Here is a 17524-nt window from a genome sequence, read left to right as displayed (position 1 = left end):
GGTTTGACTGCTATGAATGCTGTTGCTCTGTTCAAATCTTTGAATAGACATATACTTCCACTTTTCTTAGGTAAAAGAACGGGTAAGTGGAATGGCTGGGTCACATGGAAGATGCATGTTTAACATTTTAGAAAACCACTAAACTCTTTTCAAAGTGATTCTATCATTTTACATTCCAAACAGCAGTGTTTGAGAGCTCCATTTGTTCCATATGTTTGCCAACATCTGGTATGGTCAGTCTTCAATTAAAGGATTTCAATAGCTATGTAGTGATATCACATTGTGCTTTCAATCCGCACATTCCCAGTGACTAATAACGTTGAGTGCCTTTTCACATGCTTACTTGCCATTCATCTTGTATGATGTATCTGTTCAATATTTTGGCCCCCCAAAAATTTATGTATTTGATTATTATATTATTGAGTTCTGAGGGTTCTTTATACATTCTGGATACTAGTCCTTTATCAAATAGTGATTTATAAATGTTTTCTCCAAGTCTGTGGCTTTTCATTGTCACAACACTGCCTTTCTAAGAACATAATTTCTTAATTTTGATGAAGTATGATTTATCAGTTTTCTCTTTTGGTGTCACATGCAAGAAATCTTTGCCTAACCCAGCCTTACAAAATGTTTCCTTTATGTTATCTGCTAGAAGTTTCACAGTTTCAGGTTTTACATTTAGGTCCATGATCCATTTTAAGTAAATTCTGATACAAGGCTGTGTTAGTTTCCTACAGCTACTGTAATGAAATTACCACAAATTTGGTGGTAATGCATTCTGTCACAGTTCTGAGGCCAGAAGACCAAATTCAAGGTGTCAGCAGGGCCATTACCCATCCAGAGGCTCTGAGGGAGAACCTATTTCTTGCTTCTTCCAGCTTCCAGTGGCTGCCAGAATGCTCTAGCATTCCTCGGCTTGTGGCCTTTTAAACTCCATCTTCACATAAGCTGCTTCTCCTCTTTGTGCTTGTAACTGCACTCTGCCTCTCTCTTATAAGGGACACTGCAATTAGATTTAGGGTCCACCCCAGATAATTCAGGAAAATTTTTCCATGTAAAGATCCTCATTATAATCACTTCTGCAAAGACTCTTTGTCTTCATAAGGTTCTATTTTTATGTTCCAGGGATTGAAACTGGATATCTTTGGGTGGCCACTATTTAGGCTATCATAAAGGCAAAAATGAATACTCAACTGTTTTTGCGCCATTTGTTGAAAAGATATCTTTTCTCCATCAAATTATCTCTGCATTTTGTATTACCTCTTCATTGAAATATCTCTGACTAAAATTAACTGACCATATGTGTCTGAGTTTCTAACTGGACTCTTTATTCTGATCTATGGATCTATTTGTCAGAATTGGTGCCAATACCACATTGTCTTGATTACTGTAGCTTTACTGACCATCTTTATTTTCTTTTCTGTGAATTAACTGTTCATATCTTTTGTCTGCTTTCTTTTTGTATAATTTGTTTGCTTTTTTATTAAATGATAGTTCTTTGTTCTAGATTTTAATATTCATGTATTATGCATGAGTCACATATCTTTTCTCAGTCTGTTGCTTTATCTTTTACCAAAAGTAGGTCATAAAGAAATTTCACATTTTGTAATGATCAAATTCATCGATCCTTTCTCTTATATTTTTGCCTTCTGGATCTTAAGAAGCCTTCTCAACCTTGAGAATATAGATATTTTCTTCTTGTAAGTATAGGATGATTAAATGTTTGTCTATTTTGTTTACTAATGCAATGATGCCACCTCTTTTTACTGCTTCATGATATATCTTGATATCCGGTTGGGTACCTTTTACTTTGGCTCTTTTTGTGCATTTATTCTTTCTTACCAATTCTAGAAGGCCTTCCTTCTCTTTGCTTTATTACTTCTATACTTCCATCATTAGGCCTTTTTTTTTTTTTTTTTTTTTTTTTTTTACCAGCTCACCTATTATTACCTGTTCAGTAAGACACATTTACTACTAAGAAGTAACTAGAATATGCTTCCAGTAATAATAAGTGATGAGTAAGTTTTGCCTTCTTATATGACTTGCCATACATAAACTTACCATTTGTTCTTTTCTGTAGTTAATAACACAAAATGTCTGAAATTCCTGTGTAATGATGGTTTAACTTGTTCTGTACAGTCATTTCCCTTTTATGTAGAAATGTGATGAATGTACTTTAAGAGTATTTTTGTTTTAACACTGTTAACCATTCCTAATTTCTTGACACTTTGATTCTTTTTTCTAACTCTTCCCATTGGCAACTACTCTACCTAACTCTTGTGGGTAGTCTCCAAAGTTCCAGCTTTGGTCAGACTTCCTTAGCAGGAAAGCAACCACTCTATGCTACCCTCTCCTCTTTTTTTCCCTAAAAAGAAATTTTACCTGAAAATAATTAGAATGTAAATTGTCTCCTTATCCTTAGTAATACATTATCCTTAATACTGAAAAAATCATGCTAAGGTACATAGTTGATGCTTAAATGTGTTAAAAGAGCAAATATTGTTAAATGACTCTTATATGCAAAACACATAAAATACTACTTTATTACTATCATACACATTTTATAAATTCCTATTTATAACATGATAAAAATCAACAAAAATACAAGATACTACATTCTTAGCACTTGTAGTATATACCTCAATGTTCTAAGTATATGTATCTTAGAACATTGTTTAAGCTGAGTTAAATGTTTATGGAATCCCTGAAGCATTTCAAGAAAATAGCTTGAAATCACTGCTCTAGGCCTATTCATCTTTTAAAATACGTCAACATGCAACAACATTTAGGATTAATTATCCTGAGAGCTTTCAATTCAACATTAATCATGCAAAAAAATCACATGCACAAAGAATACTGATTACTAATATTTGCAATATATACATAGTCATGGTTAATTAAGCACCACATTTTTATTATACATTTTTCTTACATTCCCTAAGAAGATATTTATTATCTTTGGGGAAAATTTTAGCGAAAATGTAGGTCTACTTTCCCATAATAAAGATTTTTAATAATTCACTATTTAAATGGTCTTTTGTTTCATGAAGTTTTACAACAATACTAAAAAGTTCTGGAAATATTACTGTTTGGTTTTTGGTTACTATACAGTTTTCTATGTCTATGATCTCATGACGTTTGGTACCTAGTCTGTCTTTCCTATTAGGACTCCAATTGTCAATACCAGTTCTCAGGACCTTTCCTAACTTTTTACCTAGCACCCCAATACTCTCTAGGAAACTGCATTCTGACAAAGGGTTTAGAACATGTATGTAATCCTCATCTCTTTTCCTCCTCTCTGTCTCTCAAACATTCATTCATTAAAATTTAGTTGAGTCAAATACTTGCCCAGACAGGCAAAAGATATGTTAGCAAAAATATTTTCTATCTTATATTTCTTATCTTAATCTTCTGCCTCTTAAATTAAGGTCTTAACTTCCTTATTAAAATATAAAATCCAACTTGAGGTTTATATAAGATACATATCTTGAAATGTTATAAAAAGTAATAAAACTTTCCAGGTACATACATACTAAAACAAACCTGGAAAGATAAGTTTGAAAAAACAAAATTTGTGGCAAAAAAGTGTAACATATAAACAGGATTATTTTGTTTAAATTGTTAGAAAAATAAAGAGAGCTACAATTATAAATTATAATTTGTCCTTGTGTGGTAGATTGTTCCATCAGTGGCCCTCAATGAATCATACCACCTGCTATCTGCCAGCTTGTGTAGTCCTCTCATACTGATTCTAGACTTGGCCATGTGATTTGCTTTGTCCAATGGAACATTAGTAAACATGATAGATGTACAGGATCGATAAGCTCTTGCATATTGGAGCTTGCTCTCTTAGGATGTTTTCTCTACTATGGAAAGAACACCCGTCTAGCCTACTGGAGGCTGAGAGGCCCTGTAGAGCAGAGACAGCCAACCCACTGAATTGTGAAAAATAATAAATGTCCTTGTTTTAAACCACTGAGTTTTGGTGTGGCTTGTTTCGCAGTGATGGATAATGTGAAATCTTATCTCTCTCTGTCTATGTCTGTGGCAGAGCAACTGGCTGAAAGTTACATAAAGCTGCACTTAATTTGAAAATAATAATTGAAGTCTCTCAGTAAACTTAAAAAATATTAGGCCTGCTGTCCTCTAACATTTCTCCCTCCATGTAGACTCAGTTATTCAATCCATTTAAATACATATGTACAATACTCAACATTTAACTATTATCCTGTACATTTTATAGGTATAGACTATAGCAACTTATCAATGAACAGAGTACACAATAAATATTTTTATTTTTAAACACTGAATTGTACATCTTTCATATAAAACATGAGATTCTAGCCTATTTTAAAAAGTATACTTGCTAGTACTATCTTTTTTTTACAGAAACCAATGTTCTCTAAATCTGCAGTTTCATTCCATAGCTTTAGAGAATCATAATCTCTTGAATATATTTCCAATGTTATTTAAAAAATAAAAAATCATACAAGATATATTTAGCACATTAAAACTTAAGAGGTTATAGCATATTGTCCAGACCTCCAGGTACCACTGAAAACTTTTCCAGTACAAAGAAGCCAATATGTTAGAATAATTAATTCTCTGTATTGACTTTTATTAAAAAGAGGTTTCTGGTAGTAAGAACAAATAATCTCTCATTTGTTGCCTGAAATCCTAAAATAGGATCATTGGTTTCCAGGCTTGCTACTTGCTGCTTAGCAACCTGTCCTACTTGCCTGCCTTCCTTTCTGTTGTAAAGTACAGTGGACATGGGAGCAGGCTGACGATAGATGAATACTCGACGAAGGCACTCACAAAGGGCTGCATAGGAGTAATTTGGAGCACAGGCAAAAAATTTTTTGTCTCTCTTTGATGCTTGGACATAGCCTGCCAAGAATATGAGACAAACAAAAGAAAAACTATATATTAAACAGAAGGGGAAAAATCATGATTTAACATTTAATATTTTGCAATGTTTATTACAAATTAAAATGCCCAAGTAAAATATATACTGTAAGGTATATAATTCTGAATCATTAATGATTAGCCACAATCAGTCTCTCCCAACTGGTACAAAAATACAACTTTAATTCTTAAGGAACAAAACAGATATGGCTTTCTCTCTTCAAGAAAAGCATAATATAGTTTCATTTAATTTCCATGAATAATTCGAACACTAAAATTCTAAAATCTAAAACACTTAACTACATGACAAATATCTTTAAGTGCCAATTTAATATTTAGCTTCATGAATTACAGATACGGCATCACAGAATCATTTTTTTCCTCTTAAATAAATTGGAAAATGTGTATAGGATACCATCATAAAGTTATTTTAGGTTTCTGTTCATAATGTATCCCTGAATGTACTAGTATTTGTGATGCATTCTCTTATTATCCCTAAAATGTTAGTGATATTTTTACACAACAATACCAACACTGTAACCGGATTTTGTTGTACTTTCAGCCCCCAGAAGTAGAATGTTGACTACTATAACCTAAAAAATAATTTCAAGTCTCTAAACTGAAAAAATCCTTAATCTTATCTTAATTCATGTACACATTTAAAAAGTATCTTTTTGGATTAAAACCACATTTATGTTCCGAAATATAAATTATGATTTTCAGATTGTGACATGGTTAGTACATGTTAGGTATTTAAGATCATGTAAAATAAAAATATAGGCCGGGCGCAGTGGCTCACGCCTGTAATTCCAGCACTTTGGGAGGCCGAGGCGGGCAGATCATGAGGTCAGGAGATCAAGACCATCCTGGCTAACATGGTGAAACCCCGTCTCTACTAAAAATACAAAAAATAATTAGCCGGGCGTGGTGGCACGCACCTCTAGTCCCAGCTACTCGGGAGGATGAGGCAGGAGAATGGCGTGAACCCGGCGGCGAAGCTTGCAGCGAGCGCAGATCGCGCCACTGCACTCCAGCCTGGGCGACAGAGCGAGACTCCGTCTCAAAAAAAAAAAAAAAAACAAAAACACTAATTAAAATTGAGATCTCATCAAACAATGAATAAGCAAAAAAAAAAAAAAAAAAAACCACTAATTAAAATTGAGATCTCATCAAACAATGAATAAGCAAAGGAGCTACTGAGCACATGCAGATCAATATTGTTTTTAATTAAGCAGGGTTTGAAGTGGGAAAAGTGAAGATTTAGATACCTATTTAAATAGTTTAAAGTTGCTATCCAGGCTAACCTTGACAGAATAATGTATATATTTCAAGAGTACATATCTAATGTAACGTTGATTTAACTTAGAATTAAGCATAGACTTCCTCTATAATAGGGGATCTGGGGATACAAATAGAAGATCTGAGCATCTAAAGATAATATGATAGAGCTTTCTTCTGACTAAAGTATAGATAATTAAAAAATAGCATTATAGTAGGGAGGCTAAAAATTATATGGTTAAATTAGTCAACTAAACTTTGTACTTCAGGTCATAAAAATCCATTTGGTGTCTGAACCAGTTTAGCAGCCTGTATTATTAACTACAAGGGATAATTAATAAATTTCTTCTACTATTAGGGTTGTGCATATATAGCCATCAAAATACATACTTTCACTTCTTGCTGCCAGTTTAAAATAACCTTTCAATAAAGCAATAACTGTGGCTAATTCACATAAAAAATTTCTGTCACACAATACTAATGCATTTTGACAAAAAAATCAATGATTGCATACGTCTACAATTAAGTAGTTTAAACATTTTCAAGCCCTAATTTTAAAACTGATTTTTTTCCTTTTATCCTACCAAATAAATTTAATTTCTGCTTATCACCGCTTTCCATAAGTGTTTTCATTATAATGGCTCTCTTTGTCTTAATTTTGACAAAAGATATCTCCTAATGTGCATTATACCTTAGGGGAATTCTATGATGTTTTTGAAGATTACTCTGAAGAAACTTGAATACAAGTTCCATGTAGGGTATTATCAAGCTCCTTGTTCAGACTCCAATATTATATGGTTTACAGAATTAGAAAAAGCAAATGACTTATTAGAATAATTCAAATGGTTAGATAACCACTTTCATTTCTATTCTGTCTTGATCTTCTGTATAAGCATAAAAACAGATTAGTCTAAATGTTCCAACAGTGCTAACACTCATCCGCTAGTACAAGAAAACAAATCATAGCACAAATCAATCTAAATGTAATCAGGACAGCTCAAATTAAAAAGAAAAAAAAAGGAATGAACTTTAAATGAATGATGACTATAGTTCTGATTTCATGGAAAATGTCAAAGAGTTTGCTTTATACCTAAAGCATTGAAAGTTGCGATGTGCTCCCACATATCATCTTGTTTGCTGGAGTGTGGTTGCCAGAGTAGGGCATCAACATCATGGCGTAAACAGAAGCAGGGCATTTCTTTAGGATCCACTATGACAGAGAAAAGGTACTGGTTGCTTCCAAGATTCACCTAAAAAGTGATTTAAAAAAAAATTTTTTTACCCAACAACACATTAATAATACAACAATAACAATGGCAGAGGCTGACAGCCAGCATTAAGTGTCAGCAACTGTTTCATACTTTTTATATACTTAATCTGATTGACTCCTCATAATATCCCTGAGATAAATTTGCTACTGTTACGTTCATTTTAAAGCTGAGGAAAGTGATGCACAAGGCATTTAGGTAACTTGTCGATGATCAGCCTGGCAATAAGTCATAGAGCTGAAATTTGGATCCAGAGTCTAATATGTTCTTAATCACCATGCGATATACTACCTCTTACCTGTTAGTAAATGGTTTAAAACATGATATAAAGCAGGGGTCCCCAGTCACTGAGCCGCAGACTGGTATCAGTCAGTGGCCTTTTAGGAACTGGGCCACACAGCAGGAGATGAGCAGCAGGCAAGGGAGCATTACAGCCTGAGCCCCACCTCCTGTCAGATCAGCAGCAGAATTAGATTCTCATAGCAGCGCGAACACTATTGTGAAATGCACATGCAAGGGATCTAGGCTGTGTGCTCCCTATGAGAATCTAACTAATACCTGATGATCTGAGGTGGAACAGTTTCATCTTGAAACCATCCACCAAGCTCCCATAGGCCCATGGAAAAACTGTCTTCCACAAAACTGGTCCCTGGTGCCAAAAAGGTTGGGGACTGCTGATATAAAGCACCAATTTTATAAGCAGACTATTTTTAAACCATAGAATATACACATGAAGTTTACTAATGCTTACTTGTAATAATCACTAGGAATAATGACACTACCAGAATTTATGAGCACACTCTACATGCCAGGCATTTTATAAATATTAATCTTCTCAACAACACACAAGGTTATTATTATCTTCATTTAAAGGATGAAAAGAACAGGCTTGGAGAGCTTGAGTAACTTGTCCTAGGCTAAAGAGAAATATCACAATGCTGGAATTCACACTCACATCTGTTTATAAATTATTTACTTTAACATATTGCTTAATTAAGGTATCAATGTCAATATGTCAATAATGTCAACATTTGTTATTGTAACACATCAATAATTGTTATTGCAATATTGATGCCTACAGAAATTCATTTTAATACAAAATTATCAAATTGAAACTTACTGAATTTCATTTATAGAAATACTTTTTCTAAATGAAGATATGTTGTAAGGATAGTCTTCTTTATGAGAAATGTTATTATCAGAGTTGAAAATATGAAACAGAATATCAACGAAAATCACATCAAATGTAGAAAATATAAAATACGTGCAGTATTTAATAAATACTGAATTGATTCTACGAGTTTGCGAGCATACTGGAGAAGAGTAAAATGAAGAGTAAAAAGTAAGAAGTGGAGACCTGACCTGAATTCGATAGGGAAAGCTGTGAAGTGGCTCTCCAGCAAGAGGACCTATTATTGGTAAAGCTGTGACAACACAAGCTACTGGTCACAGGAGAATACAGTGTCAGAGCAACCCACCTTCTGCTCCCCCAGCAACGTCAGGGAAATAGGGCTTTTGAGTAGAGCCAGTGCTAGCTCTCTACAAAGCAAGGGGAGAAGGCCAGCACACAGAGACCACAGACTATTTCTTTTCTCTCCTTACTCCTGATGATCAGTGGATAGAAGAGGTTTATTTTCAGAGTCACCACTACCTAACTGGGCTTTTATTATTACAAGGTTTGATGGACCTTACACTGCTTCAGCTCTCTTCCCTGTACCCCAACTCTGATAGTCCATTTTTTTTTAACCAAGGGCTTTCACAGAAGAAAAACAACAGCTAAAATAAAAGTCAAAATAATATTTTCACAAAAACACACCTACTTTCATCAGCCAAGTGCCTAAAGAATGTACTGAATATTACGAGGATTGATATAACTGAATGATCTCTGGTCCATCCATACTTGAAGAGACAGCAGTGAGAAAAGAACAGAGGACCTTGAGCCACCAAGTGAAAGGTGACCACGACGGGAGATCAATCATGAAAATAAGAGGATGAGAATGAAGGTAGGTGCCTTATTATGAGTCCCTCACTCTGACTTAGATATCTGTTTCTTCACTTCAGCAGCCACTTACTTTACACATATTTCCATTATGACGATTGTGTCAAGTGTTGTTATTGTGTCAAGTGTTGTTAATTATGAAACTAGCAATTTCATACAGTTTGTCTTTGCCATACCTTTGACATGGCATTCTATTTGGACTCCTTGTATTTTTTAACCTGATAAGATTCCCACTTATCCTCTAAGACTCAATTCAACCATCAGTTGCTCCCAGAATTCTCCCACTCTCATGGCTATATGAGCTGCTTTAATTCTGAGAACCCCAGCATCATATATGTTACTCCTATCAAATTACTAATCATATTAGATGAATATTTTTGCATACCACCTGTGGCAGGCTGAATAATGTCCTCCAAAGATGTCCACATCTAAACCCCTTGGAACCTGTGAATAAGTTACCTATGGCAAAAGGGACTTTGTAGATGTGATTAAGTTCAAGGTCCTGGGATGGAGAGATTATCCTGGAATATGTGGGTGGGCTCAATGTATTAAAAAGAGTTCTTAGGGAGGGAGGAGGGCCACAGACAGAGAAGGTGAGATAACAACAAAATCAAGGGGACACACAGAGATTATAAGATGATATACTGCTGGTTTTGAAGATGGAGGATGGGGCCATAAGCCAAGTAATGGAGGCAGCCTCCAGAAGTTAGAAAAGGCAAGGAAATGGATTCTCCCCTAGAGCCTCCAGAATGAATGTAGTCCCTACAAATCATTTTAGGACTTCTGACCTCCCAAACCGTAAGAGAATAAATCTGTATTGTTTTCAACCACTAAACTTGTAGCAATTTGTTGCAGCAACATCAGCAACCTAACATACCACCCATCTCACAATGCTAATTCTTCTTGAGAACTAGAAGTCTGCCTTTTTTTCTCCATATTGTAGAGAAATTTTTTTTTAATGAATGTTATGTAAAAAGTGATTATTTTTGTAATATCTTCACCAAGGCTAATCTATCTTTAGATTTGGGACTAATCTATTTTACAGTTAGAATAACTGGCTGAAGATTCTGTAAGGCAAAAATCTCATAATTAGGTTCTTAACCTAACGGAAGGTAATTAGGGTCAAGTGCTTCTAGATTTTAAGTACATAGTTCTCTGTGCCTTTTAGTTCTCACTTCCAGAAATCTTGGTTTCTCAACAATTTCCCCCATACCTTTCCAATGTTTGAAAAAAAAAAAGTCCAAATTGCCTTAAATGGCATTTTGAAAGCTTTTCAACAACTGACCCCAGCATACTTTTCAATATTCACTATTACTTTGCTTAAAACATAACATTTAGGAAAACTGGATCGCAATTTACAAAACTGTCTCCCCTATTTCCCCATTCCTTTATTCATGTTTTTTTTTTTAACCCGTTGCATATCCTGTCCATTATATACGTTATGCCATATGTGAATGGCATCTTCTCCTCCAAGAAGTTTTCCCTAATGCTAATAAAAAGAAATCATGTATTGCAACTAGTTATTTATACCTTTCCCATAGAGTCTGTCTCTTCATTTCACTTATATGCTCTTTGAGGATGATAGCTATCACTTTGGGTAGGATATTTAAACCATTTTATTCACCTTATAAATACGGTAATAATAATACTCACTTCACAATTGTTATGACGAGTAAACAATATATTTCAAAGCTTGGCACTTAGAAAGAACTTAATAAGTGTTCACGTTGATTATTACCTGTCTAGGAAAGCCCTTAATAAGTATTAATGTTAATTATTACCCTTCCAGCATTCTTAAAATATTTTGTTTTGTATATTAATGGCATTTCAAATTGTAAGAATGAGATGAGTAACACTAACAGGAAAGCATAGCAGCTTTCAAGCAATATTCCTGTAGCTCACAGTTCTTATACAATTTTATGTCTCAGAAATATGTAAACAGCTATAAAAATAACATACAGTTATTCCGACTTAATCCCAGCATATTGGAGACAAATTTCTATACTCTTGCACCATTTCAAAAATGAGAAATACAGAATTCATTGTTCTACTCGTCATTTTGTCATATAAACTCTATTTTTATCAGTGGTTACAAATGTATGCTTATTGCTTTCAATTTTGTATCTTCCTATAATGCATATATTCCTCAGTAAATGGATCTGCCCCTGAAAAGGGACAAAGTCATGGTTCAAATAAGATTTGGATTTTTAACATATACTCAAAACCAAGTATCTTAAAGTTTAAAGTCCAAAGTAAACAAACTAGTCAATTTTTTGATGGCAGTAACTACATATAATTTACAGTGAGACACAAGAATCCCATTAAAAAATGAGATATGTAAAGAATTGTGTTTTTTTTGTTTTGTTTTGAGATGGGGTCTCACTCTGTCACCCAGGCTGGTGTCCAGTGGCACATAAATGGCTCACAGTAGCCTTGACCTCCTGGGCTCAAGCAATCCCCCAGCCCCAGCCTCCTGAGTAGCTGGGACTATAGGCACACACCACCATGCCCAGGTAATTTTTAAATTTTCTTTTTTTTTTTTTTTTTTTTAGAAATGAGAGGTCTCACCATGTTGCCCAGGTTGGTCCTGAACTCAACTCAAGCACTCCTCCTGCCTCAGCCTCCCAAAGTGCTAGTATTACAGGTGTGAGCCACTGGTGCCTGGCAAGAATTGTTGAATTCTCTACTTCTTTCTGTATGTAGTAAGAGACTATGTGATACTCACTTTACTTAATAAATTCTAGCTTCCCTATTTTTTACTTCAAAACTGAGTATTTCATACAGCTAAATAAAATAAAGATTATGCCACTGCCAGATGTTTGCTACTTCTTAAGTTGGACAGATGCCACAAAAGGAAAACAAGCTTACATTTCCTTTCAAAGAGTCCAAGCTAAGAGTGGATAAAGAAACTGAACATGAGCATTATTTTAAGACAATGCCTAAAAGGTGTTTGGTTTCATTTTTTTCATGGTGGTATCAGAATCTCTTGATAACTATGCCTTTCACTACTATTTCCTGCCTCATTGCCTGCCTGGGACTCCTAGCATGATGCTTAACAGGAGTACTGCGAGCAGACATCTTGGCCTGTTCCCAGTTGTTACAGAAGCCTTCAGTCTTTCACCATGAAGTATGGTGTTAACTTCTGGGCTTCTGATGAGGCAGTTTCTTTCAATTCCTAGTTTGCAGAGCATTTTTATCATAAACGAACGATTTTTTTTTTTCGTATTCTTTTTCTGCAACTACTGGGATGATCAAATATTTTTCTTCAGTCTGTTGATATGGTGAATTATACTGATTGATGATATTTGAATAACAAAATCAGCTTTGAGTTCCCAGAATAAACCCTACCTGGTAATAATGTAACTTTCCTTTTTACTTATTGGTGGATTTATTAAGAATATTTATGTCTGTATTCACGGAGGATATTAGTTTTTTTTTCTTCCTGTTTTCACATCTTTTAATGTCTTTGGTATCAGGGTAATGCTAGCCTCATAAAATAAGTTGGAAAGTGTTCCTTTCTAACTTTCTAGAAGTTTGTAGAGAATTGGTATTGTTTCTTCATTTGGTAAAATAAACCAGGGAAGCCATCTGGGGCTGGAGATTTCTTTGTTGGAAAGTTTTTAAAAATAAATTTAATCTTCTTCAACAGATATGACTAATAAGGTCTCATCTCTTTCTTTCTTTTTTTTTTTTTTTTTTGAGATGGAGTCTTGCTGTGTCACCCAGGCTGGAGTGCAGTGGCACAATCTCAGCTCATTGCAACCTCCGCCTCCCAGGTTCAAGCAATTCTCTGCCTCAGCCTCCTGAGTAGCTGGGATTACAGGTGCCCACCACCATGTCTGGCTAATTTTTGTATTTGTAGTAGAGACGGGGTTTCACCATCTTGGCCAGGCTGGTCTTGAACCCCAGATCTCGTGATCCACCCACTTCGGCCTCCCCTGGGATTACAGGCATGAGCCACCGCACCCGGCTAGGTCTCAACTATTTCTTAAGTGAACTTCAGTAATTTTACGGTTTAAAAAATTTGTTCCATATAAATTGTCAAATACATGGAAATGCAGTTGTTCGTAAGACTTCATGGGTTACGCTTTAGTGTCTTTAGGATCTCTATTGACATTCTAAGTGCTATTCCTGACATTGATACTTTGTGTTTTCATTTTCCTCAGTCTGGCTAGAGACTTATCAATCTTGATCTTTTCAGAGGACTAGCTTTTAGTTTATTAGTTTTCTCTATTATTTCCTGCTTTCAATTTCACTAGTTCCCACTTTTATCCTTACAGTGTCCTTCCTTCTGCTTGCTTTAGATTTAGTTTGCTCTTCTTTTCCTAGTTTCTTAATGTGAAAGCTTAAACTACTAAATTGGGGCACTTTTTTCTTTTCTAGTGTAACATGTAATGCTGTAAATATCCCCCTAAGCTTTAGCTGTACTCCACGTGTGTCATCACGTTTCATCTTCATTCAATACAAAATATGTTTTAACTTTCTTTTTGAGTTCCACTGTAATTCATAGGTTACTCAGTTTTGCTTGAGTACTTTCCTCAATGGTATTGTTCCATCCCAAGCTTTAGGCCTTCACTGTGCATGTTCACCTCAGAGAGAGTCTATGCTCTTAGTCCCTCTCTAGTGGTAGGCTGCGGTTACTTGTTGCTTGATGTGCTTCCTAGCCTGATGGTGAGGGGGATGTGGGTAGGGGAGTCAAGGAAAAGCATTCTCTGCTGTCTGGTTCAGCCTCAGTACTCTGTGACCTCAGTTTCAGGGTTTGAGCTTTTTCAGTGATACTGCCCTCCCTCAGTGGTAGGAGACTTCTAATAACCAGGATGATTTTCTGCCCCTCCTCAAGGCATAGAGATGGTGTTTTGAGGTTTTTCTTTATCTTTTCCTCTAGCTGCAGTGGGTCTTCTTCTGAACCCTTGGCAAGCTAAGATTTGATGCTCTTCCCTCAGCAGCTTAGGCTGCTGATACTTACAAAAAACAGTGCAGGCAAGACTTCATACTTTTCCCACAGCAGAGAACACTCCCCTCTAATCCAATTTGAACCAGCAAGATAGCTTTCTCTAATGTCTTTCCCTGTTCCAGTCTTTTTTGTTAGCACCTGGTCAAGGTCCATAAAGAAGATCCTGTAAGTGTGAGCAACATCCCTTATGTATGTGAATGCCAGGTGACTGTTACGGGTCACACCATGTCTCTGGCAATCTGTTAGCTGAATCCTTCTTACCCACTTACATGGCAGTCCTCCTGTCTCCCTCCAATGTTCAGGTGAACCAGTGTCCCTATCTCATCCCTCTTTGACAGCACTTACTTTTCCTTAGATTTTAAGCTGTTGGCTGCCCTGTAAGCTCAGCTTTCTGATGAGTCTTTAAAAAGTTACGATTTCATAGATAATCCAGCATTATTTTATTACAATGGGCATGACAATCTTTCCAACTTTCTACATTCTAGGCAAAAGCAGGAATTTCCTTGATCACTATTTATTAACTTGCCTAAAAGGCCTAGGATTTCAACTTATAATCAACAGACTGGTGACAATTCAATGTCTACAAGAGGTTCCAAATATACAAGTAGCCAACCCACGTACCATAGGAACCCACTTCCCTGGTTTCTGCTAACAGAATCAAGGGTTGGTATCTAATCCACAGTTAACCATCTTTAATCCACTGAGTTATAAAATGGTTATGATGAAGCGTTTTCTCATACTGGATGGTGGTTACCCAAAACAATAAAGTCCTCTTGATCAGGAAGTTTAAATACCAAAAAATAAACAATTCAAGCTAAGACGACAGGCAGATGACATAGCTAGGGAGTACAGTAAGCAGAAACCATGATAAGATGTAGAAAGGAAGGGAGTTATCAATAAGTAGAAGTATGCTCAGTAGAAGCAAATGCAGAAGATGGCAATGTGATCATAATGGCACAGAACTGACTTAGAGAACAAGTTGATTATCAAGAGGCAAGTAGATCGCCTGGTCATCAGAACTTGTGCTATTTTCTAAACAATGTTTCACATTTCCTTCAGGCCTGACTTGCCAGTGCATTTGTTTCCTAAATGACCTTAGCTATCCATGAGATCTGAAGAGATTGTTTCCACTGTTCCTCATAGGCTCCATACATGCTCACATTGTGACTTGAGATAACCAAAGGTTTTCTCTGTTGCCTGCAACCTCTACAAGTTTAGGTAACAGGAATTCTTCCAAAACAAAAGCAAAGTACAGTTAAGATTAAAAAGTAAAGAGACTAAAATAACTAGTTTTGCTAAGTGAATTAAGTGAATTAAAATGAAGTGTGATAAAAAGCACAAAGTGTACTTACTGTATAATCCTATAGACACAGAAAATACCAATATGAGAAAAAGAAAAAAACATATGAAGAACAAAAAGATACTGCATCATAATTTGAAGTGGATTAAACAGGGGAAGTAAAACATTATCCACTATCTAGCATGGGCCATTACCTGGAAGAAAAAAGTACAAGATGTTCAGAAGGTTCCTGAGTCAAGAACAGGTGAAACAAAACCCATTTTTCACTAGAGAACTATATATTCTAACTGTGAACAAAATTCCATCGAGTTTACAACTTGGTAGCCAAGAGCAAAACAGGACAGCAAACAAGAAAGAAAACGGTGGTTGCTTTGGGTACATGCACTGCCACAGGTGAGATGAAGCAGCCAATAGCTTATGAGCAGTGGAAACAAACACAAAAGACATTTTTTAAAATGAAGTAGGTAAAGACTCCCATTTAATTCAAATACCTCTAATGGTAATTACCTAGAAATACACAGTGTGGTAATTAATGTTCATCCTGATGATATGTAACCATCAACAAAATGTTACTTTCTCTTCAGAATGCTTTATGTAAGATGTTGGGCAAATAATACATTTTAGTAAGATTTCAAGGGGAAAAAGAAGGCTTCAAATATTTTTGGTATTTGAACAGAAAAAAATAACTTATTTAGGCAATTTACTCATTTGGAAAATTCACTTCTTGTTAATACCAACTAAATATCTTACTGCATGAAAAAGAAAAACAGCTCTGAACTCCATAAATCCTTTGGGCAATAAAATATACTTCCACATTTCTTCTCTTACGTTTACTATAGAAAAGGTCATATTTACCTTTGAATTACCTTTGTAGTCTTTGAATGAAGACTACAATTAGAGTAAAATATTCTCTAGGGAAAATTTGACATGTATTTCAAATAGTCAATTCATTGTCTTATTATTCTCTTTGTAGAACACTTAGCAATTAAAGACTTCTGAAGATTAAATGTCAAAGTGAAGACATTTAGACGACTTTTAATCACTTCTAATACCAAATTAAATTAAAAAAAATATTAATAAAAATGTTTTATCTACTCAGAAATAAAGTGTGTATTAGGATACCAGATTGAAACTTTAATTTCAATTCATATTCTGTACATAGAATAAATTGTTAGAATTATTTACTGTGTTCTTACTATGCATGAAGTATTTAGCTGATCTGTATTTACTACCTTATTTAATCTTCGTTACCTGAGAATTAAGAATATGATCCCATTTAACAGAAGAGGAAACTCAAACTTGAGAGGTTCAGAGATTTAAGTCAAGAAGCTAACAACTGGTAGCTGGAATTTAAATTCAGATGTATTTCCAAACTCGTTCTTCACCACCACCTGCATGTTCTCACAAAGTCCATTTTAAAGCAACTATTAACCACCAGAGTGTGCGTCCCTGGGTAGGCACTAGTTCAGATGTGGTAACTCACATACTATAAATATGCTTATAGTCTAGTTTCGTCAATTAAGCTGTGTAGATAAGTTTTCTGTGTGTTTTGTGTATAAAATTGATGTCTAAAAAAATATGGAAAAGAAGTCTTATAAAATCCTGGGTTGCATTTTTTTGTTTGAACACCCATTAAATTACCTATATACTTAAGTATCTCTTTACCTTGACTAGAGACTGAAGCATAGGAAGACGTCAGATCTTAGCTAAGTGGTATAAAATACAATTGGTGGAAATGCACTTAAATTTCTGCTTTAAAAAGCCACAATAACTATTACTTAGAAATATCTTTTAAAACCGGTATTTTTCATTTTTTT

General features: G+C 35.1%; 2 protein-coding genes across 2 annotated transcripts in view; one reads left to right on the top strand and one right to left on the bottom strand.

Annotated features, from left to right (window-relative positions):
• The window catches only part of EBAG9 (estrogen receptor binding site associated antigen 9), a 1013262-nt gene that overhangs the window by 688503 nt on the left and 307235 nt on the right, over positions 1–17524 (top strand). The window lies entirely within an intron of this gene.
• Positions 1872–17524, bottom strand: part of NUDCD1 (NudC domain containing 1) — a 92312-nt gene continuing 76659 nt past the window's right edge. The window contains exons 9-10 of the mRNA XM_050801380.1: positions 7277–7436; positions 1872–4890 (exon numbers count right to left, since the gene is read on the bottom strand). Of these exons, the coding sequence (XP_050657337.1) occupies positions 4598–4890; positions 7277–7436 (453 nt within the window). The 3' untranslated portion in view covers positions 1872–4597. The remainder of the gene's footprint in view (positions 4891–7276; positions 7437–17524) is intronic.

The sequence above is a fragment of the Macaca thibetana genome, chromosome 8 (assembly GCF_024542745.1).
Source record: "Macaca thibetana thibetana isolate TM-01 chromosome 8, ASM2454274v1, whole genome shotgun sequence".
In the NCBI taxonomy this organism is placed as follows: domain Eukaryota; kingdom Metazoa; phylum Chordata; class Mammalia; order Primates; family Cercopithecidae; genus Macaca; species Macaca thibetana.
Note: the sequence above shows the minus strand (reverse complement) of the source record. Positions and strands in the feature narration are given on the sequence as shown.